The following is a 27,079-nucleotide window of genomic DNA, read 5'->3' on the forward strand; positions in this document are numbered from 1 at the left end:
AGTGTTTCTGAGTTTGTTGTATATAGTTCTTTGTTAATTATGTTATTTCATTTTTTTTTTTGTGTCCAGTTTACTCTAGTCTTGTCTCCGTATTTCTTTACCTTCTAACTCCCCAGCCTGCCTGGTATCTCCATGTCCTGTCCATGGTTGTCTGGTTTCCCTGGCTTGTAAAGTTTTTCATCTTTATTTTTGGGGTGAACTAAAGATGAAAGCTTCCGGGGTGGCTGGAGCTCAGGAGGTAGAGCAGGTCAGCTACTAACTGGAAGGTTAGTGGTTCGATCCCTGGCTCCACCGGTCTGCATGCCAAATATCCTTGGGCAAGATGCTAACCCCAACTTGCTCTCTGATGCATCCATCAGAATATGAATGACAGTTAGAAAGTACAGATAATGGTATGGGTGAGTCCCTTGTAGTTTTTCAGTCTTTGTCTTATTCTTCAGAGGACAAATGTGTCTGTCTTATAGATTTCTTCATAACATAGTCTTAGACTTGTGTGTCTTTAATGCCAAAGAGTGTCTTATCTGTGATTGTCATCTTGACAATCGAGTGCGGGCAGGTTACAGAAACTTCAGCAGGTCCAAGTTCAATTATCACTCCTTCCAAGAAATACATGACACCAGGATTTTCCAGTTACTGATTAATTTAATTGCTACCTGGCACTTTAACATCACTGTCATCAGATTCACCATCAAACTGTGCAAAATGCACCATATTGTACAAACAAGCATGCATCACATCATACAGACGGCACAAATTAAACTATAAATGTGTGCCATGCAGAATAAACAAATAAACAAACATATCTTGCTGCACACAACAAAGAGGGAATGAGTCAATTTGCATAGCAAAGCTCTTCTTGACAAAAGATCTGCGATCCATGTTCCCTTAAGCATAATTCATTTTTTTGTGGACTGTAAACTCCTCCCGCACTTAATGTTGATTCCTGGCAGGAATGGCAGTGCGACACTAAAACGTGCCCCCAGGCAACACAAAATGTAAACATATTTACACTTTCTCATGTAGTGTTAACACAAATAAATTATTATTTATAAAAATAGGCTTACTTAAAATTGTATTTAAACAAAACACACATGCAATAATGACGTAATAATTATGGCAGTTAAAAATGATGGAGTGGACTCAAGAGCAGACCTTGTGACAAAGTTCAGTGCATTTCCCCCAGTGCTTCAACAGGATATCTACAAAACCGCTGGGGGAAATGGGGCGAGGTAAAAGGAGGCAATCCAGGAAAGGTCTGAACACAGGAAGCAACAAAGAAAGTTCCTTTAAGGCAAAAATACAAGCTAAGGTGCCAAATAATGTCTACCTGGAATGAGTGTCACTCAGGAGTTAGTGCTGGATGATGAACCTTGGTAAAACTGCCCCTCATCATTTGCTGTTGACTCACCTCTACAAATTAATTCATTTTTATACTACCAAATTAACAACAGCAGCAGCAACAGAATCACCATCATTTGTTGATGAACAGAATATAGATATATAACAATATAGATAACAGACTCCGATGGCCCGTCTCAGCAGAACGGAGCTCCAGCTGTGAAAGGGATTAGAGCAGTTTCCCCCCGAGCCTAGATGCTGGTGGTGGAGATGAATGTGGCTTGAATGGAGCTTGAGTGATGAGAGGTGGAGATGAGGTGGGTTGGACAAAATGCGTCTGCAAAAGACAGATGCACAGTACGATCTCAAGAACACAGCATGAATGCTGATTGGCCTGGAGAAGGTGATTAGCCTAGACACACAAACAGCTTGACACTGTGGGAAAGTCAATGCAAGAAACCTTAGATTTATCCAGCAGCACCTGAGAGCGGACAGATGTAGGCCATAGATCTTCCTAATTGAATTTACACATAAGCTTCATATATATTTGTCATACTTTTGGGGACAAGCCATCCAAAAGGCACTTAGAGCAGCCTTCACGTCACCAGCGGCCTGGATGTCAGTCTTCCAGTGGCATCAGTTTCCTCACGTGACAGTGCATGGGGTGATGAACAGCTTGACAGCCTCACAAATATGGATAAAATATCACAATTGCCCTCTAGTGGCTTGCTGCAGTACAGGTATGATCTTTTTAACACTGACAAAGGCTGAGACATAACTTAAATTTGGAAGGATGCAATCAAGAACGGGAGCAAAGCACCTTCATGCTTAACAAGAAGGAAACCAACATCAGTGTGATGAAATGAGTGAATGGAGTCCTAAAACATAAAAGTATAATCATGATATTGATTGATTGAAGCCCATTTATAAGTTAAACAATATAGCCCAGCCAGAGGAGGAGCACACAAAGGCACAAGAAGAAAGCTGTACATTAGTTAGAAATGCTTAAGGAATGTAAACAGACAAACTTTTTTTATCCATGTAGTGGCTTCTGGTTCTTTAGTGTAGTGGCTATCACATCCGCTTTAATCCCCAGCAGTATCACAGCTATTACCTTAACAAATGAGAGGCCAGCCACCCTTTGTAGCAGGGGTCTCTAACTCTTTTAAAAGTACTTTTATTGCACCATGTTCATTCACTCATGAGCTGCTGTAACATGAATCAAAGGGCTGAACTGCCACTTCAGCATGCAGTCAAGTTTTATACTCTTGCTAATGACCTACGGCAATAATTTTATTCAGGTGTGTTGCAACAGGGACACATGGAAAAGTTGCAGGACAGCGGCCCCGAGGCCCTCGAGTTTGAGACCCCTGCTTTAGAGGAAGCCCATTTCCGCTGCTTGTATCTGTGATCTGATTGTTTCGGTCACTACCCACAGTTCGTGACCATAAGTGACTGTAGGGACGTAAATCGAGAGCGTCGCTTTTACACTCAGCTCTCTCTTCACCACGACAGACCAGTACAGCATTTGCATCACTGCTGCTGTAGCCCCCCTCCGACTGTCGATCTCCCACTCCCCTCTCCCGTCACTTGTGAAGAAGACCCCGAGATACTTAAACTCCTCCACTTGGGGCAGGAACTCGTCCCTGACTTAGTGGGCACTCCACCCTTTTCAGGCTGAGGACCATGGCCTCAGATTTGGCTTTATTCCTACCGCTTCACACTCAGCTGCGAACCGTTCCAAAGTGAGCAGGAGGCCATCACGCGATGAAGCCAACAGAACCACATCATCCATGAAAGCAGAGAAGAGATTCTGAGACCTGGACGTTGACATTTGTTTCTCCTTTTTAATTACACCATAATCATTACATCTCACGACATATCACTATAAACACAGGACCTAAGGGGCAGAGGCACTACCCAAAGGTAAGTGGGCAGGGCTGCTAAGGCAGTCCCAATCCAACACATGCACCCAACAGCCCATTTTTGACATGGAAAAGGGGAGGGGAGCAGACTGGTCTTCTTACACCCTACGTCCTGGGATCGCTGCCTGCTATGTCTGTCCGTCCACACTTCAGAGGGTGGGGTAGACTCAGTGAGATTATGGAGGTCCTCACAGTATTCCTTCCACCTCCTGACTATATTCTCAGTTGAAGTCAGCAGCGCTCCACCCGCACTATGCACTGTGTGAGCAGAGCACCACTTTCCATCCCTGAGTTGCCTGACGTTAAGGCAGTCTGAACTTTTTCCTTGGCCTCACCAAACTCCTCCCACACCTGGTTTTTGCTTCAGCCGCTGCCTGAACCGCATTCTGCTAAGCTGCCAGTACCCATCAGCTACCACCTGTAGGCTAACCGAGCCTGATTCAACGCTCTCCTCAGCTTGATGGCTCCCTTCTCTGGTGTCCACCACCTGGTTCAGGGGTTACCACTGTGACAGGAGCTGAGTGTAGCAGTCTCAGCAATGGAGGTGCTGAATATAGTCCGTTCAGTGTCCCCAGCCTCCATAAAAATACCACCAAAGCTCTTCAGGCCTCTGCCAGGCGTTCCCAGCAGAGGCCTGCAATAAGTTTGGACGTGCCACGTCTGTCCAGCGTCCTCCCTGCCACCCGATCCAACTCACCACCAGGTGGTGATCAGTTGACAGCTCCGCCCCTCTCTTCACCCAAATGTCCACGACATATGACAGCAGATCTGATCATATGATGCCACCCTTATTTTCAAACATGGTGTTCATTATGGACAAACTATAGTTTCCACAATAACTGAGTGTGAAAGACGCACGACAGACACGACCACTTGCTCATGCTTTTCAGCATACTTTTATAAACCACGGTTGCTGTTACACACTACTACACACGGCTATATCTCTGCAGCTCACCGGACACGTACCAACAACAACCACAACAGTCAGTCAGCACAGACTTTAAGCCGGCGAGGTGTGATTGCAGATGCCGTTTCTACTGTAAAGCACTTTGTTGTACCGCCGGGTTTTTAAATGTGCTATATAAATAAAGTTGTATTGTATTGTATTGTATGCCGTGCAGGTGAGTCTGCCTCCCCTGCAGTGGCACCGCAGACCATGCCCTGCACACAGAGCACTGCTCCAGTTCAGATCAGGTCAGCCATTCCTCCCAGTCACGCCCCTCCAGGTCTGATCCGATGCTGAGAGGAGAGAGGTTGGGGAGAGAATGGGCTTTGGCCACGACACAGTTATCTCTGTTCCTTGTAGATACACTGAAATAGGAAAGGAGGCAAATCCTTGGAAGTTGTAATCCAGTAGAAAACTCCTTTGAGGTTATACGCCAACATGGCAACAATGAGCAGAGACAGATATAAAACTACTGTGTGAGTCTCCCTCCTCCCCTCTTTCTCTCTGAAAGTCACATCTCCTGAGATGACAATCACCCAATGTTCAGACACACCCTATTATCCTCTCTCTCTGACTTTTCACCACTTTAACTACAGCAGAGGTTACTTCATTAAAATCATCTTATTAAACTGGTTCCTTTTATTCATTTTAACATGATTTCTTTTTAACTCAGTTACATAGGAATGCTTTTCCTCACCATCACTCTGTTTGTCAGTCATAGTATACTCAACTTATTTTTTAAAATCATGTTAAAAGTCAGAGATTCTTACATCTTTCTGTCTTTTACAATCGCTGTCTCTAACACACACACACACACACACACACACACACACACACACACACACACACACACACACACACCATATCTACCATGCTCCCAAACACACACAGAGACAGGGACACATCGTTGCCATAACAATGCCAATTTTCTTTCTCATCATATTTATTCGTTTATTTTTTCTTGATAATACTTTGATCAGATTTGAGCATGATTAACTGTTAGCAAGATCACATGCAGATAGATGTTATAGCGCTCTATCACCTGGATGTTAAGTCCTGTTGTCTCTCTCTCAGATGTAATGAGAGATTAGCCGGGAGGACTCACTCAGCATACCCCATGGTCATTGCCCGGACACTTTTTTGACTTACCTTTTGTTCTTTGCATATATTTAGCGCCCCTTCCACTCTTCTAGGTTACTCCACTCTTGCTTGTTGTGTCCTGTATAAATAGCATTGTTGTAGATAGCTCTGGGTTAGTGTATCTACTCAGATCCACCCTCTGTGTGTTGGTATACCCACTACATGCCAGCATACTTTAATAAACACATCACCAGTTAGGTTCTAAGACTTCTGATATGCAAAGTTTTTGTCCAAAGCTGTAGAAATCCCTTTGCAGATATAAAAATACAATGTTATATCCATCAAACCTTTTTATCTTTGGTATTTTCTGTAGATTTGACTAAAGAAGGGGGAAAATATGTGTTTTTGTAACAAGCTGCTTATAAGAAAGTGCCTAAAGGCACAATTTAATATGAGTACTTTGCTAAGTATGAGCTGTTGATATTGACAGGTGTTTTGGATTGATAGGTCAACAAAACCCTTCTGGAAATAGTCCGGACTGAAAATTAGAAAACACAAACAAAAAGCAGCAAATGACCATCAGAAAGCTTTTCCGTTTATAGATGTACTTGATGTTTGTAGCCTTAAAATAAAGCCAGCTAAGTTGTGTTTTAATTTAAACTCCACTCTCAAACGAGTGCTGTCACCTCACTCTCTAAAGACAGGAAATAACGCGACTCCTTCAAATGTGGAACTATTTCTTAACAGATATCAGCTATTAGCTAATCCTCAGAGTACTTAAAAACATGTTAGACAGAAAGAGAAAAATAATGTCAAAGAAAACACAGACTCGTTACTTGCCTTTACTTAAAATACAACAAATGAGAAAGGTTTGTTCATGTCATTCTAGAGGTCCCAGGCCTTATCATTCAAGACATGTTTAAGCAAGCAATATAAATGAAGCACAGGGAAGGCTGAAAAGTACACATAGTCAAGATTTGCATCACTGAACACATGAAAAGAAAAGGATTTTTGAAGACTACACATTGTTGCATCACAATTGCTAATCTAACTTCTTAAAAATGTATCTTATTTCTATTTTGCATGTAACATTATTAGTTTTCAAGGTTTCTAATGACAACACAGCTGTTAATGTACGGGAGTAAAAAGAATAATATTTTCCTCTGAAATGAAAACTTATTGGGTTTCACAAAATGGAATCACACACACATAAAGTAGCTACAACACTAAATGTACGGGTATATTTTGTTATCTCCTGGTTTTATAATAAACCCAAACCTGCATCATAGTTTCAGCACACGTTAAACAATGTTTGTTCTGTTAATCTGTTAGTCTGTTTAGAGAATAAAATATATGATTTCATTTTTATGTGTAACTGCTCTAAATGTCTTCTGTGACGTGGTTCACGTTCGAAGGAACAGACTGACAGAGTTTTGACGTTTTACATTATGACGCTGTATCATTGTTTTTGCACATGTGTGACAAGAACGTGAGGTTGAGACTGCTTTACATATGATGGGAGCTTAGCTATTATTGCCAAAGACAATTAAAGTGCATGTTGCTTACCCACTAACTTAATGGCATATACAGTAATTCATAAAACATACATTAATATAATACTTTGCCCTATAATGCCTTTGTCTTTGTTTATTTACTTGTATACTAAGTAAACAATCCTCACATCTTTAAGACAAAGTGATATAACTAACCTCAAATTAAATAGGTTATTATAGGTTATTTAACAAAACAGGCAAAGTTTAAATGAATTTTCAAACAAGTCTTGCATTGAAAACAACAACAACAACAACAAAAATTGCTGCTCTTTCATAAATTCATTCAGATAACCAGTTCAGCATGAAATTTGGCACTTCTTCCAGCTTTCCTGTCATGAGCACGAAATCGAACATATTCTATGTTTTTGGGTGGTATTTACTGCGTAAATGAGTCTAAGCAAAGGAAAGGCATGAAAACTATGAAAACCTGTCTGATCTATGACTTTAATATACTGTCCCTAATTAATATCTTCAGGCTTGAAAGCAGCACAGGTGCTGAAGCCAATCTTAAGCTGATTGAATTGATATTAAAATATTTTGTTCCTATTGTCCGAACAATTAAATATGTCATTTGATTTGTGCTTCCTGGTGATTTGTGCCAGTGTCAGCTGTAAAGTGTCGTAATTCTTAAACTGACAAACGGCTTTTTAAATATCTAATTGTCCAAAAGTAGCAATGAACCACTGGAACATGGACAATAAAAATCCCTTAGGTTGGTGTGTATGTTTCTGTATTTTTCTAACCTCCAAGCACAGGATCCTTGTGCAAATAACTAAACACAAAATCGTATGTATTGACTGTGCAACCACTGTCTTTTACAGGCCAAAGTAACAGAAGCCAGCATACGGAAGAATCATGGTTGTTTTCTCAACAGCAACCAAATTGCTGTGATTATGTCAATTTATTCTAAGGAAATAAGTTTTAGGTGGAGATCTGCAATCTTTGCCTAACACTACGCAGCTTTTTGTGTAAGTTTAAATTAACTATAAAGCATTGATAAAACTGCTTCATTTGCATTTCCTATATGTGCAGTTTGAAGTTATGTGTGAGGACCACAAAATGGAAATGGAAAACATGTTAATGTTATGCCCAAATCTGTACAAGTATCAATGAATTAACACCCCAAAACTTTTGCATTTAAACAAATTGTGAGTTTGAGTGTATAACAAATTTATTAGACCACCACCAAATGTCACGTTTATACCAAAGTCCACCAGTATGCACAAGCTGTGTAATCAAAATTATATTTAAGTGTTAAAATATAATTAATGTTGTTACCCATGGGTTTTCAAATTTACTGGTTAACACAAAAACAAAATAATAATAATGATGGTAATAATTGTTATGCACTTTTTTTATTTAGTTGCCAAATTACATTTTTTTCTTGCATTTCTGAACAGAAGTTTTACTGGTTGAATATTATGATTCATTCATTTTAGACTTTTTAGAAAAGTCCAATGTGCCGGATTAATTTTGGGTAAAAAAAAAAGTTAATTTAGTTTATTATTATAAATAACAATATGATTTTATTTGTAAACAGGTTTCGACAGATTTGTAAAATATTTGTGTTTTGTTCTTATTCTGACAGGAGGTCTAATAAACTTGTTAACCAACGTAGAGAGGAACATGTTGCACAGTTTGCTAATGAATGTGGTCCCATTCTCTACAGTCGCTTTCCAATAAATACACGATCAAGTTTTTTTCAGAGCCAAACACCTTGTTTTTATATGTATATATATTATATTTTTATGACAAAAAAGTAACTAAGCATGATCCATTTATTTGCCTAAGCTAGCCCTAGTTGCTGTTAAAAGATACATTTAAGCTTATCAAAATGTTTATTTGATTGTGATTAAAATACGTAGCAACTTATTTAATATATTCTTCAAAGGTTTGAATGTCTCAGTGTGTATTTAGGACTATAAAATGAACTTATTGTTGTTTTTTTCAGTTGTTCCCTGCAATGACTTCTTGTGATTACAAAAATCAACCTAACAAACTGACTTCTCATTACACAACAGCAGTAGAAAGTTATGGTACATTATGAAAACTAGTGGTTGGTTGAGTCACAGCTGGGAGACAAATTTCAGTTATTTTGATTGAAAAGTGGAGGAAATATGGAATACGGGATTAACCGGCAGTCAGCAGTCACATCGTAACAAAGTATTTTGTTCGCCAGTAAACAACAAAGTGTTTTGTTTATGAGTAAGAATGAGAAGCAGCGGAAGAGGCAGAAGTTTATAGGGTTGGCCAGGCTGACAGCATTGCTTACAGCAGTGTGGGACAGAGGGATACTGTCAGGGTTTGTTCTAGGATGAAAATAGTCAACGTTGCTCTCTTCTGGCACACTGGCTTAGCTGAGGATATACTTTCTTTGGTTACAACCTATAGAGTGAAAAGCTGACTGCCTATATTGTTAGAAATGTGCTGAGGATGTGACGACTCAAAAAGCAGGATGAATTCTACTGTGTAAAACTAAAGATTTATCTTTCTTAAAAAACAGACACAGTCATCCTTTCACGTATATTTGCATACCAGAAGAAGAAGGTAGTCAGAGTCAAGATTAAAGCTTGCCAAGGCAAGGAAACTAGTTTTTACAAATGAAAGTGTATTTCTAAAAAGATACACACTATTTAACTTGTCTCACTCTCTCTCTGTATTTGGTCATTTAAATAGAGAAATAGAGATATAATACGTGGAGATGCAGATGTAATTTCAATTCTATTCAGTGAAGAATTATAAAGAACAGTTAGGCCATAAAGCTTCCTAGTAACAATTAAATATGCTGTAGATAAAGCACTAATGCACTACAGACAGGTGAGACTGTACCAAATGTAACACATTTGTGCTGGAATTTGGTGGTAAAGTAACGTTTTAGACAAAATAGACCAAAAAAGCTTTATATGATGATGGCGCTGATTTCAAAAGCCAAAGATTTTTCCTTGGAACACTTTTCAGGACAATCATGCAAACACATCCAGCAGAGCACACTTAAATAGCCTATAAAAGTAACACTAAAGCTGTTTCTCATTGCGGATCGAAACATTTTGCATTAAAAAGCAGTCGGGTTTGTGTTTGAAGTGTTGTGATTTTATTGGGCGAGGTCTAGTTGTACACAAACTAATATTATCTTTGAAAAAAATCCTTGAAGGCTACTTGACATTAAAAATGTAACAATATACTAAATAATTTGTTAACGCAAACTTTCATAACGTTCCTCTCTGTTTTATACAAAGCCAGTAAGCTGCACAGTCATCAGCGAAGTATTTTTGAAACATTAGCATTTTTGTTTGGCATTGTTGTAAGAAAGTACTCAAGTAAGCCTAAATTTCTCTTACCTTTTAAGAAGTTAATAATGGTATTGCAGCAATTACATATGAACTCAGTAACATGTGTTTAAAAGAAAAAGCATAAACCTGCCCATATTTGACCTGTCCATTCCTGCTGTTGACATTCCTAAGGTAATGCTGGTTAAAGATGATGTTACCCAAAATTAGTAAATTACTAAAGCGCCCTTCATAATGTTTGGGACAAAGTTTTGCTTTTGTGCATCTCCACAGTGGATTGTAAATTTAAAAAAAACTATCTGTGACTGACAGTCAGCTCTAATTTAAAGGGTTTAACAAATAAATTCAATGAGTTGTTTTGCAAAGCCCCATTTTCGGAGGTTCAAAATTTCTGGGATACTTTAATTTACGTCTTAACATCAATTTTAAGACACTTTAAAAAACGCAGGACAGCATTTTTCAACCAATGTCTGCTTGAAGTCTAGAAACAATGGACATCACCAAATGTTGTTTCCTTTGAGTTGCTCGGCTCAATCTTTACTCAAGACAAAAATAGATTTCCCTCTATGTGCTGATATACCACTTTGGATGTAATCCTTAGTTATTATGAAACTGTGGCCCTCTTCCACAGTGTGTCCTTAGCTCTCTCTCTCTCCTCACCCCCTGCTGGTTGCGACAGATGGCTGTCAGTCCCTGAGCCTTGTTCTCCTCGTCGGCTGACTGTTGGGGCTTTCTCTCTATATTTTAGGGTCTTTACCTTAACACTTAAAGCTCCTTAAGGTGGCTGTTGTGATTTGGTGCTTGCTGGGTTGAGATCATGTGACAGACTTGGGCATGGAAGAATGTCCCGTTTCTTTACCTTGAGAAACTGTTGGGTTGCTTTTTCAGTATGATCTGGGTCATAATCTGTTTGCACTGTTAGTGCTGTCTGATCATTTTCCGTCTGAGCATCATTTGGTTAGGTCTGAGCAGAGAATAAAGCGCTGCGCACTTCATAATGAATTCTGCTGCTTCTATCAGCAGTCACATTGTCCGTGACCCAGTTTCACTGGCATGATGCTGGCTCCACCATGTTAGGCAGATGCTGTGTGTAACAGTCACAATTGTGTGGTGTCTCTTTAAGACAACTTAAGTTAATGTTAATGATGTCACAAGTGTGCGCCACTGCTCTCTGTAGAGTGTGGGAGGAGTGTGCTTGCACGTGGACGTATGGACGGCGATGGACCTCATATCTTTATCTCCTAACTTAAAGTACAAAGTTACAGGTTGTATGAACACAACTCGCCTTGTAAGGTTGGTGAAGAGTGTGTTTATTAAAGGATGAGCACTGTGGAAATCCCAGTACCAGTGTGGTCGTGAGTTTTTGAGTGTCCTGCTGAGTGTTTCTACCTTCTCCTCTCAACTACTGAATACAACCCATGTTACATGTGGCATCATCAGCTGTTTCTCTCCTTATCTATACTTTTCTTTCCTCGTCTTTATGGTTCAATCTTGGTTTTTCTTCATTTGTTTTTACACCGTGTCTTTTGTCCTGTCTTATTCCCCTAACCCCAACCAAGGCAGATGGCCTCCTGAGCCTGCTTCTGCTGGAGGTTTCTTCCTGTTAAAAGGGAGTTTTTCCTTCCCACTGTTGCCAAAGTGCTTGCTCATAGGGGGTCATATGATTGTTTCTCTGTATGTATTATTATAGGGTCTATATTACAATATAAAGCACCTTGAGGTGACTGTACGCTGTGCAAATCAAACTGAATTGAATTGAACTGTCTGAATAGACTGCAGAGTCCTGGCCTGACAATTTAGCTCTTCTGTGTTGTGCCATCCGCTTAGCCAGAGGTTGTTTGGTTTCCCCGATGTATAAATCCTGGCAATCCTCCTGGCATTTAACAGCGTACACTATGTTACTCTGTTTGTGTCGGGGGACCCGATCCTTGGGGTGGACCAATTTTTGGCGCAGCGTGTTTTGGGGTTTAAAAGCCACAGAGACCCGGTGTTTAGAAAAAATGTGTCTCAACTGCTCCGATACTCCTGACACATATGGGATCACTACAGGTTTTCTCTTAGGCAGCGGTTGTCCTTCTCTCCTGGATTGGCTGGAGCTTTCCAGCCAATTTCCTGCTGTTTATAAGACTGGGGAAACCTGCAGTCAGCTGAGACTGAAGAAGTCACCTGGATGAGTGACGAAACTTTTCTCCCACTGAAAACGTCCAGATGAACAGAATCAACCTTTGGTAATGTCGACCTTCCTCACTTGCAAAATTTCGTTTTAAAATTACATTAAATTTACAGTGAAACACTTTGAATTATGATTAACCTTCAAATATTATGTCTGCTTTCTTTTTCACTAAATAACAATGAAGCAGGCCTCACCTGGCCACAAAAGCATTTGTTCCATTCATTTTTGAACATCTGAAGGTAGGGGGACTACGCCTTTTTATACTATACAGCTCAGGCATAATTTTTGTAAAACCCCTTAAATTAAACCTGAAAGCTTGCACTTCAGTAACATATTGATTTATAGATTGATTTCCACCGTGGTGCTGTTCAAAGGCAAAACTGCAAATATGTGCTGTCTTTGCCCCAAACATTCTGAATGGCGCTATATTTGATCCCAAACGATTGATTCTCGTTATAATGTAGACACAACCTTCAAGGGTAGTTTTAATAAAGTGCCTTTAGAAATGTGCAGATTTGACAACCCAATTCAGCATTACACATATTTAGAATTTCCATATTTACACAGAGAACAGAATTGAAAATGAGCTCTTGCATGTTGTTTGCACATTTTACTTTACGACAGTGTGTGGGAAAAGTATCCTCACATTCATCACTTTTTAAATTTTTTTTACATCTTTGTAGCTCAACTGCAATAGGGTCCGCTCAAGACTTATAGCAATGACAAAAACAGTTTGTTTTTTCAGTGAAATTAAAGAACTTTTCTAACTTCTGATTGACTTCACGACCTCTCGTCAGGACCAATAATCCTCACATCCTATGTGACTCTATTGGACTCTATCAGATTTGATCATTCTTTGAAAATCATTTAAAAAACAACAGGGTGTTTTAGTGCTTTTCCACAAGTCCATTTTAGATCCATGGAAAGAGGTATTTGTGTTATTTTGTTCCTTCTCTTGTTTTTTGAGGAAACAACATGTTAAATACACCTCAGTAGCAAAATCAACGCGTCCAGTGTACCAGTTAATTATTATAAACTTTATAAATTCGGCATTAATCATAGACCTATTGTAGTTGATTACATGATGTAGATGATTTTAAGTTCCCATCATGTGCCTGCGTATTGTTAATTCTTCAAGGTTTTGTTTTGTATCTAAAACTACATTTTGTTTACTTGATTTTCCTCCTCAGTACAGAGTGTTGTGTTTATTTGTATTTGTAACTGATTTGTGTTACTTCCTTGTTGTTTAAACCCTTGTCTTCCTTCCTGTCATGCCTCGACAACTTCTCCTTATTTCCATCCACCTTCTGCAACTAGATGACATCACACTCCACCACGCATTGCTCAGTATACTCTTTCACCAGCTCCACACTCAGGGTGTTGTGGCAGAATTCAGCCATGGCCTTCCAAAGCGGTGGGTCTAGGAACATCTGGCACATCACATGACCCTTCAAGGTGGCGGTATGGCGCTGCAAGTGGTACAAGAACTGCTGTCGAGCCAGGGCGAGGTCTTTACCAAACACGTCAATGTTCAGGTAATACCTGGTTAAAGAAAACATCATGGCTGTGTGAAAACAGTTTCCCATTCTTAGTAGTAAGGATGATTGTAAATGTAATGACCATATTATAGAAACAACACGATCTCATCCCAAAACGTAACATTCCACGCCATGTGACAAATCGTCGGTATGTTACGCGGTCGGAAACATGAGAACCATTTGGAATGAAACATGTAAATTTATTTTGCTTTCTCATCATTAATCGCTTTGGAAACACTATCTAATACAATTAAGACTGTGGTTAAGGTTAGGGTTAGGGCTGGAATACACGGCCGGAATGTGTGTTATTGCCGGGAGTGTCATTCCATCCACAATCCAGTGCATATCATAGGTTACCTTTTGTGTTGCTATGGGACGCCTCAGGATGTGACAAATCGTCAGTATGTTACGCGTTGGGAATAAGAGCGGTCTCCATAGAAACTATCTGTACCATGTAGAAAAAAGTGAATTTCTTGTGCTCCCTAGTGATACTATTAAAAGTTGCTGTTATAGACAATGGTTCGTGTTACTGTGCAGTACACTTGCTTCAGCAACATCCATTTAGTCTTATCAATAAATGAAGAAGGAACATTTACCAGTCATCTCCAATTGGGACCCTGAAAGGGAAGGTACAGAGGCTGGCCACAGTAGGATTGGACATATCATCCACCATCCAGTCAATCTCCTTCTTTAGTAGGATTGCCATGTTACTGGGCAAAAGCTTGAATGGCTGCCAGTCTTGAATGATGGTTGCGTTAGGGAGGACCCCGTGCATCAGGTCACTGTTTAAGTAGAGCTGCTGGATTGCTGTGTGGTCCAGACGCACTGGAGGAGGACTGGAGCAAAAGGCGGACAAAGTGGATTCATTGTCTCCTTCTAGACCAAATTCAGAGAGATGCAGTTTGAGGTCTTCAGCTCTAAAGCGCATCAGCAGGATTCCCTGCAGAGAGAAAAGGCAGCATTGAAAGCATGCAAACAGCCCAAAAAGGCTCATGATGACTAACAAGCCATTTAACATCGGGACAGATCAAAACATTTATTTACTCTACCTGCTTAGTTATGATGCGGTACTTTTCAAAGTCCTTTGGTCCAAGCTGATCATCACGGGTCAAGCGGCATACTTTGACCTCTGGATACCTAGATTTAACCAGCTCAGAACAAAAGCGTAGCAGAACACCTGCCACGCCCTTGCCCCTTTCCTGGGGGGCAACACGGAGACCTTCCACCAGCATGGTCTCCCCATCATCGATGACACAGACAGACTCCAGAGCAATCTACCAAGCAATCAAACAAAGGAAGATAACAGACAAAAAAGCCATCACGCTGACATGGATACTTTTAATTATTTATTTATCTAAGGGGCTAACTCTGCTAGTTTGTGAGGAAGTCATATCTAGTTGCAGGGTGTTTTACTCAAGCTCATAGTAGTAAGTTTGGCAGTCTGTTAATAGGAGAGATAATTTACTGAATTATGTGCTCAAATCAACAAACAGCATTCAGATATATGTTTTGTTATGTTTTATATGTATAGTAGATCTGCTGAGGTTTCAGGCTGGCTGGGTCATTTATCAGGGTGATGCTTTACAGCCATTAATCCTATGAACTGAACTTTTACTACTGAGTGAACTTACCACTTTTCCATGTTTGCGTGCCAGAATAACTGTGCGGTTGGTATCCTGCAGCCAGCTAGTGTATCTAGTAGGTAGATAGTCAAGGCCTCCATAGATGTCCTGGCTCATAGCCATGATTTCATCAAAGTCCTCCTCAGTTGCCACAGTAAACTGAAGGCCTGCCTGGGACAGGGCCTCTGGGAGCTGGGGCATATTCAGGCTGGTATCAATCTTCATCTTGGAACAACTGATAAGATAAAAATGGAAGAGATGTTATTGTGGACTATATTAAATCGTATTTTGTGCTTCAGAGCGGGATGTCATTCTCGCGTAATCAAAAATAATTAGCCACAGATAAATAAATCATTTTACCATTTTCTGAAAGCAGAATATAACAGACCTCAAGGTGTATGGCTGGTGAACCAAGTTCACTGATTCCATCCTTAGCAAAGGGGACAAAACATTAACCACTTTAGTATTAACCACACCAAGAGGCACACATTCATTATGCAAAGGCACTAACCAACAGGGAATCAAACATACATGAGAAGAAGAATTAAGAGCTGATTGCTTCTGCAAATTGGATTGCAGATTTTTGCATTAGTGGAGAGGCCGTGCATCTAAAATAAGAGGTTGTATCTGGGACAGCAGCCAGAAGAGTCCTTGTTCATTAACCAAATTATTTAACAGCACATGTTTTCTTTCTCACAACACTGTGGGAAAGCCCCCAGTTTGGACTGGGTCTATCTTTGGTTCCATTCAAATACATCAGTGCTCAAATGCTTTATGGATCATGTCTCTGATGTAAAGTAACACATTTTTCAATTCAATCCAGTTTTACTTATATTGCAATCGTTCACAAAAACAGCCACTATAGGTACTTTATATTAGAGAGAGAACCCCAGAAATCAGCTGAGCAAGATTTTGGTATCGATCGGGAGAAAGAACTCCATTCGAAGAAAAGTTCAAGGAAGAGCCTGCATAGCATCAAATTATTATAAAGAAACCTAAAAAGTGCAGATTTGGGAATGAAAGGTTTTGGCCATTGCAGCACAAAATCCAAGATGAACATGTCCTACTACGCATAGTAGAAAAAATTCACCTTAAAGACAATAAAGCCTTTCTCTTCAAATTACAGCCCCACTTCAAAGACTGAAATATCTCTCTTTACCTTACATCAACCTAACATCAACCACCTCGGTAGACATACCATTGCATGTCAATTTGTGTAGCAGTGGGTGGCAAATACAAGACTGTGGCAACAGCAAACCACAAGGCCTCAAACACCGAACCACAAAGGGAAAAAGAGGGATTTTGCCGTATGTTCAGAAGACATAGATTGTGCAACCTCTGAAAGAACATGATTGGAGCAACTTGGTTATCATTTGCCAGCGGTTGCCATGAAAAAAGTGTTAACGGGGTTTTAGAGTTTACTTTTAGCTGGAAAAAATTATTCACAGTAAAAAATTACAATAACATACTAGATGCAGAGTAAAGCCCAAGGCATAGACTGCACATCAAACCACTAGCAACTACACTGAAGAAAATGAAAACATCGTTGCCACAGAGTTATGACCCCAACTACAGACACAGAAGTAGTGAAATCCTGTGGTTCTGAAAACTCAACTCAGAAGAGTCCAATTCAACCACAGTTGTAGCTTTGTGGCTGAATTGCAGAAGGGCAAGCAGAGAAGATGGCTCATTTTTAATACTGTTTAATGTCCAGCATCATATTCTAAACATCATAAGTTTGTAGTGGCTGTCCTGTGCGGACCACATTACTACAAAGCTTCATCTTATCTGCATCACACATGTTGGCTAAGGACACTCATCTGTTATGATTCTAAATTAGTGAAGATCATTTACTGGCTAATGCTCTCTGTGTTTCCATCTGAAGCATAGATCCTAACTGACCTCAGAGCAGTGAAAGCAGATTCAGCGGCAGCTTGCCAGGCATGCCATCATGTGCAAGCCACCAGGAAAAAAGCTGCTGGCCTCTCAGCTTGCACAGCTCCAGTCACTGTTAACAGGAGATGGACAAAACCGTCAAAACACAGAGAGCTGCAGTTTTCTATGAGATTGAAAGAAGCACAGTTTTCAGTGGCAACAACCAACTGTGGCCACAACATGGCAGTAATGTTAACTGACAGGTTAATATTACTGCCAGCGCTGTCTGAGATGAAAGGAGATAGATCGCTTTACTTTGGTATGTTTTAATTTATGTCTATTTTTAAACATTAGACTTTTGTATGACAGAGAATTAGGGTCACGTTAAGAAAAAAATATTATTGATCATTCTGAGAATAAAGTCAAAATGTGGAGATTATACAGTTTTTTCGACAGTTGCTATACGCTCTGAGTTTGTGAAATTGTACTTCAGAATCGGTTTTAGTAACAAAGAAGGACGTCATTTCTCTTTTAGCACATAAACACAGGGAGCTGAAAAGTATGAAGATGTTGAAAAGATGGTGGAGAAAGCTACATGTGGTCAGACGGAGAAACCACACAAACTTGGTCGAGTGGCTGATTTGCTTCACTGACTCATGTAAACAAGTCATTTTGTATAACGACTGTGACGGTCTGTGTTGAAACAACAACTGTAATCTGCATGTTTCAACTTTTTTTTTCAAAATAAAGCATTTTGAATAAATTTCGACTTTATTCTCAAAATGATCAATAACATGTTTTTTCTTAATGTGGCCCTAAAACTCTGTTGTACTGTTGTCTTGCAGTATCACAAATTCTGAAATGTACAGTTTACAAATGAAGAACAGTTGCAAACTTTGCATAACAACCCATTGTAGACTACAATTTTTCCACAGTAAGTTTTAACCTCAACCTCAAAGTGACAAAATCACACACAAAAAGAAAAAAAAATGACATTTGATTCAATATCTACCATTACAAAAATAGATATTTATTGTTCAATGTGAATACATAAGAATGCCATAGGGGCACTAAGGAGAAGCAACAACCTGTCCACATATTTCAGCAATCTGCCAAACACAAAGCTGCTATTTTAAGCAATACATTTGTCTTCAGCCTCCACACACCTGCAGTACATAAGTCTGCACTACTAGAATTGCTCACACTGAACTCTTGTAATTATAAAATGTCAAAAATGTACAACAATGGCCCAAGAGAATCAGATAAACTTTGATGAAAATTTAAAGAAAAGTAAAATATATGGATGAAATGTATAAAGACATAACTCTGAGGGAATCCTGGAAAGTGAAGGAATGCTTAATTTGTACGCTAACAATAAACAGTGCCTGTAGTAAAACGTTGCACCATCATTAGGTCGTATTTCTGTGTAACAACTGGATGTTTGTTTGTGGTGCCGTGGTTAGCACACAGGATTAATGTTCTAGATTTGAACCCTTCAGAACTTTGTGTACTCTGGTTTCTTCCATTAATCCAAACACAGTCGTGTTGTTGGTGATATTTTTAATTAAGGTTGATGCAAAATAATTATGTCTTTAATGGAAGGCAGACTAGAGAGACTGAGACTAGTAAAGCATGATATACATATCAAGCCATATTAACCATTGTAACCTTTAAAACCCAATTTATTGTTTTGGTTATTTTGGCTGAACTGGGTTATTATAAGTCTGTTTGTCTGGGTTTGTGATGTGCTGAAGCACTGGAGTGTGGACAGTTCATTGGGGGATTGCAGGCTAACACAGAAATGCTAAACGTGTTCCTACAATCTATTAATCGGCCATGTGAGCTGCAAGGGCATTTGCAGTGAAAACACTGTCTGGTCACAACAGATTGAAATGTACACATTGGGGACGCTGGTATTTTTCCACCATGCCTTTGAAGCTGTGAGATGAGCTGCCATGCTTGGCTGAGTATCCTGGTCCTACCAGTGAGAGGAATGCTATTTTATTTTTGTCTTTCTGTCTCTCAAACACTTCTCTCGTGTTCCTAATGGTTCTCTCTCAATGGCTGGCAGTGTTCTCCAGACAAAATGGAATTGGGCAACACTGACTGACCATCTAACGTGCAACTATCAGTCACTATCAGTGTGGACCTACGTCTAGTTTTTGTCCGAGCTGCCCAAGGGAGCTGGTGGTATGAAAACACAGCGGGAAAAAATGTAACCAAAAGATTCACAAAAACAAGGACCAGACCATGATGTGACTTTATTGGTGAGTCATGAAGCACACGCATTATTGTCAGTAAATTCAGAAAAAAAAGCCTGCTGTTGGAAAATGTAGGCAGTGTGCCTTTCACTCACAGAGCAGTAGTAGTGGTTATATTAAACATACACAGCATTTTAACACAAGAAGTTGAAAAGACTATTCCTGGTATTAAATTTCTTACACTGGTCATCTTTGGTGTGAACCATAATGTGAACAAACTTTATGCTTTTATGCATCGATAATGCTTAACAGTGAAGTGTGTACAGCTGCAGCTGTACTGAGGTTTACCCACTGTTGGGAGTCTCTATGTGGAGAATTTTAAAGCATGTATAGGCTGTCACATGCACAGGTGGCAAGAGCTGGAAAATGCTGAAAGCTGAAATGCCACCGAAGCGCATCGCCCTCCATAAAGGCAAGGACAGCAATAGCTATCATTCAGTTTTATTAGTGCTGTCAGTGCTAATCTCGTTAGAATGACGTCAACGCCATAACCGCATTAACGCGCCAAATCTTCGTTAGCGAGTTACCATGGATCGCCCCGTGCGTGGGGCTGCACGGCGTCAACGCGTTAGCGCAGTTAGCTCGTTGTACATTTCACAAATGATGAACAGTTTCAAACTGCGGTCATGGTGTTAAAGTCATTTTAACGAGATTAACGCTGACAGCACAAAATTTATACATAACGAGCCATGTGCTCAGCACATGTTGTTGTTGTTGTTATATGAAGTGTGTAAACATGCAGCCTCCTCATTGCACTCAACTGAAAAAGTACACTGACATTCTTTAACAACCTATGACAAATGTTAGCTCTCCATTCATGGTCAGTACACTCTGGTGATCAAAGTCACATGTCACATACATTCATAATGAACATACCATCTTTTTTCTCAGCTAAGAAGCAAAAAAAATATTTGGAATATGTTTCCAGCTTTCTTTTTTGTTTTTTGCACCAGTTAAACACATCATTGTTTGGGCCATCACACTGAAAAGAACCTCAAATAGTACAAAACTCAAAGGAACACACCATGGATTCAGTAGGTTGGTCAAGTGATGACAACATGGACACCAAAATGATTCATGTCTCCTGGGTGCATCTGTGGCTCCAGTGCTTCATGCCAGTAGCCTCCATGTTGATGCAAAGACATTAGCATATCACTCTGTTGCATGATAGCAGGATCCGTTTCTCCCACGCAGCCCCGCCTATACATGAAACACACCATTGACACAAAGGCACCAGAAAATCATTAGTTTGTAAATCTGTCAATAATCACTCTGTGCTTGTTGTGATGACATTAAGACAACTGTGTCCTGCACTCAAACTACGTCACCTACGCTGGCTGGTTCTGTGTAGGATTAATAACAGTTCAAGTAAATGTATAAAGTAACTGCACATTTCTATGAATCATACCCACAGTTAAACTGATGTTGTTGTCTAACTGTGGAGAGCCTCGTAATCTTTCTATTTGTAATTTCTAAAGATTACAGAGATTAATGTATTTTAATAAAAGTTATTAACAAAGGCAGTTGCATATTGACGCTGAAGTTCCTGTCCCTCAACAGACAAATGACTAGCGCTCTCATTTTTGTGGTTGTGGGGTGACTATATGAAGAAAAAACATTCCAACAGCACAGCCAGTGACCAAGCAGTCTCAAAGATCAATGGTGATTTCTATCGTAAAACTATGAGATGTGATGACCTGAAACTTCACCATCACAAATTATATTAAATGCAACATTTTTCTAAATAAAGATGAAATGATCAAAAACCTTGTGACCCAAACTGAATTCAAAAATGTATCTAAGAGCCTTCTGGGGGCAGCTATACAGCTCTTTAGGATAAATGAATTACAGTGCAATAAAGATGGATCCATACGTGGGATTATGGAAACTCTTAGATTTTTATTTTTATTTTTTTGGGAGATGAAACAGTCTTTGTAAAAGTCTCAGCATTTTTCACTAACTATTAATTATGTTATTTGTGTATTGAAGGCATGAAAACTTTTGCTTTTTCTTACAGTGAGCTGTTTGAAAGTGTTTGGATATTTAGTAGAATTCCTGGTGATGAAGAGAAGTCTGATGAACTTACCCACTAAGTAGGTGGTAAGTTGGTGAGGTAGAAGTAGACAGAAAATCCCCTCTGCTATATTTAAGAGCATACCTTGTCTACTAATTAATGTTTAATTTTTATTTAGATATTTAATATAATATAATATATTGGGTTCATTCTTTCCAGAACTATAAGAGCTTTGAAAGATAAAAAACTGTGATGCTCTTCCTGGTAAATTTTACACACACACACATATGTGTTTGTATGTGCGTGTGTGTGTGTTTCTTTAGAATTGTCGCTGAAGGCATCAAAACTATGAATAAACACATGAAATTCTGTAATAACAAAAAAGTGTGAAATGACTCAAAACATGTTTGATATTTCAGATTCTTCCAAACAGCCTTTGCTTTGATTCCTGCTTTGCTCACTCTTGGCCTTCTCTCCATGAGCTTCATGAGGTCGTCACCTGAAATGGTTTCCAACAGTCTTGAAGGAGTTCCCAGAGATGCTGAGCACTTGTTGGTCCTTTGCCTTCACTCTGAGCTCCATCTCATCCCAAACCATCTCCACTGGGTTTAGGTCAGGTGACTGTGGAGGCCAGACCATCTGGTCAGCACTCCATCACTCTGCTTCTTGGTCAAACAGCCCTGACACAGCCTGGAGGTGTGTTTGGGGTCATTGTGCTGTTGGAAAATAAATGATGGTCCAACTAAACACAAACTGGATGGGATGCATGATGCTGTGGTAGCCATGATGGTGCAGTGCGCCTTCAATTTTGAATAAATCTCCAACAGTGTCACCAGCAAAGACCCCCCCCCCCCACCACCACCCCACCCCCACACACACACCATCACACTTCCTCCTCCATGCTTCACAGTGGGAACCATGCATGTAGAGACCATCGTTCACCTTTTCTCTGTCACACAAAGACACGGCAGGTGGAACCAAAGATCTCAGACTTGGACCCATCAGACCAAAGCACAGATGTCCTCTGGTCTAATGTCCACTCCTTGTGTTTCTCAGACCAAACAAATCTCTTCTTGTTGCTTTTCCTTAGTCGTGTTTCTCAGCAGCTGTTTGACCATAAAGGCCTGATTCACACAGTCTCCTCTGAACATGTAGAGATGCTACTGGAGCTCTGTGTGGCATCTATTTGGGCTCTAATCTGAGCTGCTGTTGAGGCTGGTGACTCGGATGAATGTATCCTCAGCAGCAGAGGGGACTCTTGGTCTTCCTTTCCTGGGGCGTCCTCATGTGAGACAGTTTCATCGTAGCGCTTGATGGTTTTTGTGACTGCACTTGGGGACACATTCAAAGTTTTACCAGTTTTACAGCCTGACTGACCTTCAGTTCTTAAAGTTATGATGGACTGTTGTTTCTCTTTACTTAGCTGATTGGTTCTTCCATAATATGAATTCTAACAGTTGTCAAATAGAGCTGTCAGCTGTGCACCAACCTGACTGCTGCACAACACAACTGATGGTCCCAACCTCATTAAGAAGGCAAGAAACTCCACAAATGAACCCTGACAGGCACATCTGTGAGGGGAAACATGTCAGGTGACGACATCATGAAGCTCACTGAGAGAAGGCCGAGGGTTTGCAGGCTGCCAACAAAGCAAAGGGTGGAATCTAAAATATAAAACATATTTATCAATTTTGTCTTTGCTACATAATTCCATATATCTTGCTTCATATATTTGATGTCTTCAGTTTGTATCTACATGTGGCACATGGGGGGGGTGTGATCTCTGGCTCTGTTGCTGCTGTTGCACAGAGGATCACCTGGCCACTCAGTCAGAGTGAGCGGGGGCCCAGCGGAACGGACCATGGCGGACCACTAACCCACTTCTGTCCTATATGCCTTCTCAGGATCCAGAAACAGCCGGCACTGTTCCTGAGCCACAGAGCACATCACAGATGCTGGGGCAGGAGTGCTAGAAGTGTGGGCGGCGAGGACACCTGAGGCCTGACTGTCCACTGATGGAAGTGGGATAGGTGTTCTGCATCGCTGGGGCTCCGGCACCCTCCCCCGGTCCCAGACAGACTACCGCATTCTGGTAAGGTGTCAAGTGGGTATAGGCCAGGCTTTGGTAGACACAGGCTCCACGCAGACTCTGGTCAACCAAACCCTGGTTCGCCCGGGGGTATTGTTAGAGGCTGAGTGGGTGGAGGTTAGGTGTGTGCATGGGGACGTCCACAAATATCTCATGGTGTCGCTGCTGATTAAATTTAAGGGCAGAATGCAGTTATATCACATCCCTGATTTTGGGAATCTTTTGTGGGTATGTGGGTATGTGATCACGACCATTAGTACCGTGTAGTGTGATGCGGGGTTGCTCGACCCTGCTTCTGGAGTCAGGATCGGGCTGAGCTCAGGGTTCAGGGCTTTCCAGGGTCTATGATTCACCCCACGGGAGATTTCCCACTGGAGCAGTCATGTGACCAGTGTTGAAAATAGTAATTAGTTACTCATTACTTCTCCAAGAAAGTAATCCTGTAATCCCATTCTTCATATTCCAGCATATAAAATAAAATGGAGGTCCCATTTGAGCGCATTGGCATAGACCTCATTGGGCCATTTCACCAGAGTGTACGTGGCTATCGCTTTGTACTAGTTCTGGTGGATTATGCAATCCAATACCCAGAAGCAGTGCCGCTGTGCACCTTTTCTGCAAAGAGTGTGGTGCAGGCCTTGTTTCAGGTATCCCAAAAGAGATACTGACAGACCAGCGCACGTCGTTCATGTTTCGCACACTAAAAGAGCTGGACGAATGATTGGGTGTTAAATCAGCATCTACCATCATCAGACTGATGGGCTGATGAAGCGGCTGAATAAGACTTGAACAAGACCCTGATTCAGTTCGGATGCTGCATTGCAACAGCATTTTGCAGAAGTGTTCTCCGCCTTTACGACGCTCATAGAGCACCATTTTGAAACGCAGCCTGGCGTCACCGTGAGTTCACGGACCCTCAGGTTGCCTGAACATAAGCAACAAATTGTTCAGAAAGAATTGGCTGAAATGCTGAAAATGGGAGTGATAGAAGAGTCACACAGCACTTAGTGTAGCCCCATAGTTCTGGTCATGAAGAAAGAGGGGTCTGTACGGTTCTGTGTCACTACCACAGGGTGAAAAAAGTGTCACGGTTTGATGCCTACCCCATGCCCTGGGTCGATGAGCTCCTGGACCGATTAGGCACTGCTTGATTTTTCACGACACTTGATTTAACCAACCAGAGTCGAAGGAAAACACTGTCCTCTCCACTCCGTACAGTTTGTTCCAATTTGTCACACTTCCGTTCGGCTTGTTCGGAGCCCTGGCCAGTTTCCAGTGCCTCATGGAGCAGGTGGGTCTCAATGCCCGGTGGTATCTAGTTGTAAAGCCAGACACCCCCGGGTTCAGCTCAATGTAGCTCTGACGTCAGTCGGCAGTGGGGGGGTGTGTTCTCTGGCTCTGCTGCAGTGGTGCAGCGGGCTGCAGTGCCAAGGAGGCTGAGGACCAGGTAAGGGGATTCAATTAATTAATGCTCCTCTTTTTGTAGTGACACTGAGGACCACTGTGTGTGTGCAGAGACAGAGCAGTCAAGGTGCCGACCAGGAGAGAGAGAGATGGTCAGAAGTTTACATGCAGTTATCATTGGCATGAATATCATAGCATTAGATCTGTTAATTATTTATTTGAACTGTCCTTTTTGTTTGGATAGAATGGTACACCTACTAATATTTGGTTAAATGTCCCTTAGCTCAACCAGATGTTTTTGTAGTCATCAAGAAGCTTCTGGCATAATTCTGGATGGATATTTGATGACTCTTCATGGGAGAATTGGAAGAGTTTGTTTCAGTTTATTTCAGTGGACTAGCTCATGAAGTTTGTTGGTTGGTTTCCTAGCACTGGTTTGGCTTTTAAGAATGTCCCACAAATTTTCAACAGGGCTGAGCTCAGGGCTTTCCAGGTATTCCATAAGCTTAATGTTAGTCTGTTTTATCCATTCATTGTCCTGTTTGAACTCTCAGCTGTGTCTGAGTTCCCACCAGCTAGCTGTTGATTAATGCTGATGCTCCCTCCCTTTCGTGCTGCAGATCGATCCCTCGAGCACCTGGGCTGGGGGACATTTTCTCCCAGCAGGTGAGGTGGGTTTCACCCAGAAACTGTCATAATGGGAAACACAGTACAGTCACAGACAATCCAGTGGACAGTTGACTTCCCTTGCTATTAACTCCTCGGACGCTCACTCATCACGCCCACACTGGCGATGGGGTTTGTGGCAAGGTGTGGTGGTGCAGGTCATTCCAAGGCAGTGCCAGGGGAGACTGGTTGACACAGCTGGTAAAAATTGACCAATCATGTGCCAGTGGCACACTGGGACTTGGCAGCAGAGAAGGAAACTAAATTGGAGCAGTGTGATGGAGCAGGCTGGCCAGCAGAGAGGAAAACGTGGATATTGCAGTCTGAAGTAGCTGGCACCGTGTAAAAAAGCAAACTGTGTGTGTCGTGCTGGGTCCCATAGTAACTAGAAAGCCTAACATGTACGTAAGTTGGTACAGTGTCATTAGATTTGAAAACCTCAGCTTTACTCCAGCAAGTAAATTTATTGTGGTATTTGACCAGTTAGCTCACTATTTGTCTAGTCTGATGAAAAAACTGTTCCCCAGAAGTCATCTATCTCTACTTTTAAGATTAGGCTTCAAACTTTCCTTTATGCTAAAGCATATAGTTAGGGCTGGATCAGGTGACCCTGAATCCTCCCTTAGTTATGCTGCAATAGACGTAGGCTGCCGGGGGATTCCCATGATGCACTGGGTGTTTCTTCTTCACTCACTATGTGTTAATAGACCTCTCTGCACTGACTCATATCTGTTATTAATCTCTGTCTCTCTTCCACAGCATGCCTTTATCCTGTCTTCCTTCTCTCACCCCAACCAATCAGAGCAGATGGCCCCGCCCCTCCCTGAGCCTGGTTCTGCCGGAGGTTTCTTCCTGTTAAAAGGGAGTTTTTCCTTCCCACTGTCGCCAAAGTGCTTGCTCATAGGGGATCATTTGATTGTTGGGATTTTCTCTGTATCTATGAAGCGACTTGAGGAGACTTTTGTTGTGATTTTGCGCTGTGTAAATAAAATTGAATTGAATTGAATTGAATTGAATTGAATTGAATTGAATTTGGCTTGTCCATATGGGCAGCTTCAAATTTTAATCAAGCTAGAAGGTGTCGATGTCTTTTGGAGCAGGATCTTCTTCCTTGGTTGGCACCCTCTCAGTCTCTGGGAATCTAAAACCTGCTTCCCTACACAATGACACTGGTGGTCCAGCAGCTTCCAGTTAATAGCAGTGTTGAGCCCTGTTTTTTTCCTGGATTGTTCCTAACCATCCAAACACTTCTTCACATCTTATGGTGGCAGTCTGGGTCTTCATCCAGACCCAGCAAAGTGGTGACAC

At 41.0% G+C, this 27,079-nt stretch overlaps 1 protein-coding gene across 2 annotated transcripts in view; it reads right to left on the bottom strand.

Annotated features, from left to right (window-relative positions):
* Nucleotides 1-6,115: 6,115 nt before the first annotated feature.
* nat16 (N-acetyltransferase 16) overlaps nt 6,116-27,079 on the bottom strand; it is a 40,067-nt gene continuing 19,103 nt past the window's right edge. Inside the window, exons 2-6 of one of the 2 annotated variants that reach the window (XM_063470295.1) lie at nt 20,623-20,798; nt 15,472-15,697; nt 14,890-15,114; nt 14,437-14,780; nt 6,116-13,844 (exon numbers count right to left, since the gene is read on the bottom strand). In XM_063470295.1, coding sequence (XP_063326365.1) covers nt 13,616-13,844; nt 14,437-14,780; nt 14,890-15,114; nt 15,472-15,687 — 1,014 coding nt within the window. In that variant the 5' untranslated portion in view covers nt 15,688-15,697; nt 20,623-20,798 and the 3' untranslated portion in view covers nt 6,116-13,615. The remainder of the gene's footprint in view (nt 13,845-14,436; nt 14,781-14,889; nt 15,115-15,471; nt 15,698-20,622; nt 20,799-27,079) is intronic. The other variant, XM_063470294.1, reaches the window with a different exon arrangement.

Source organism: Pelmatolapia mariae, linkage group LG3_W (assembly GCF_036321145.2).
Source record: "Pelmatolapia mariae isolate MD_Pm_ZW linkage group LG3_W, Pm_UMD_F_2, whole genome shotgun sequence".
In the NCBI taxonomy this organism is placed as follows: Eukaryota; Metazoa; Chordata; class Actinopteri; order Cichliformes; family Cichlidae; genus Pelmatolapia; species Pelmatolapia mariae.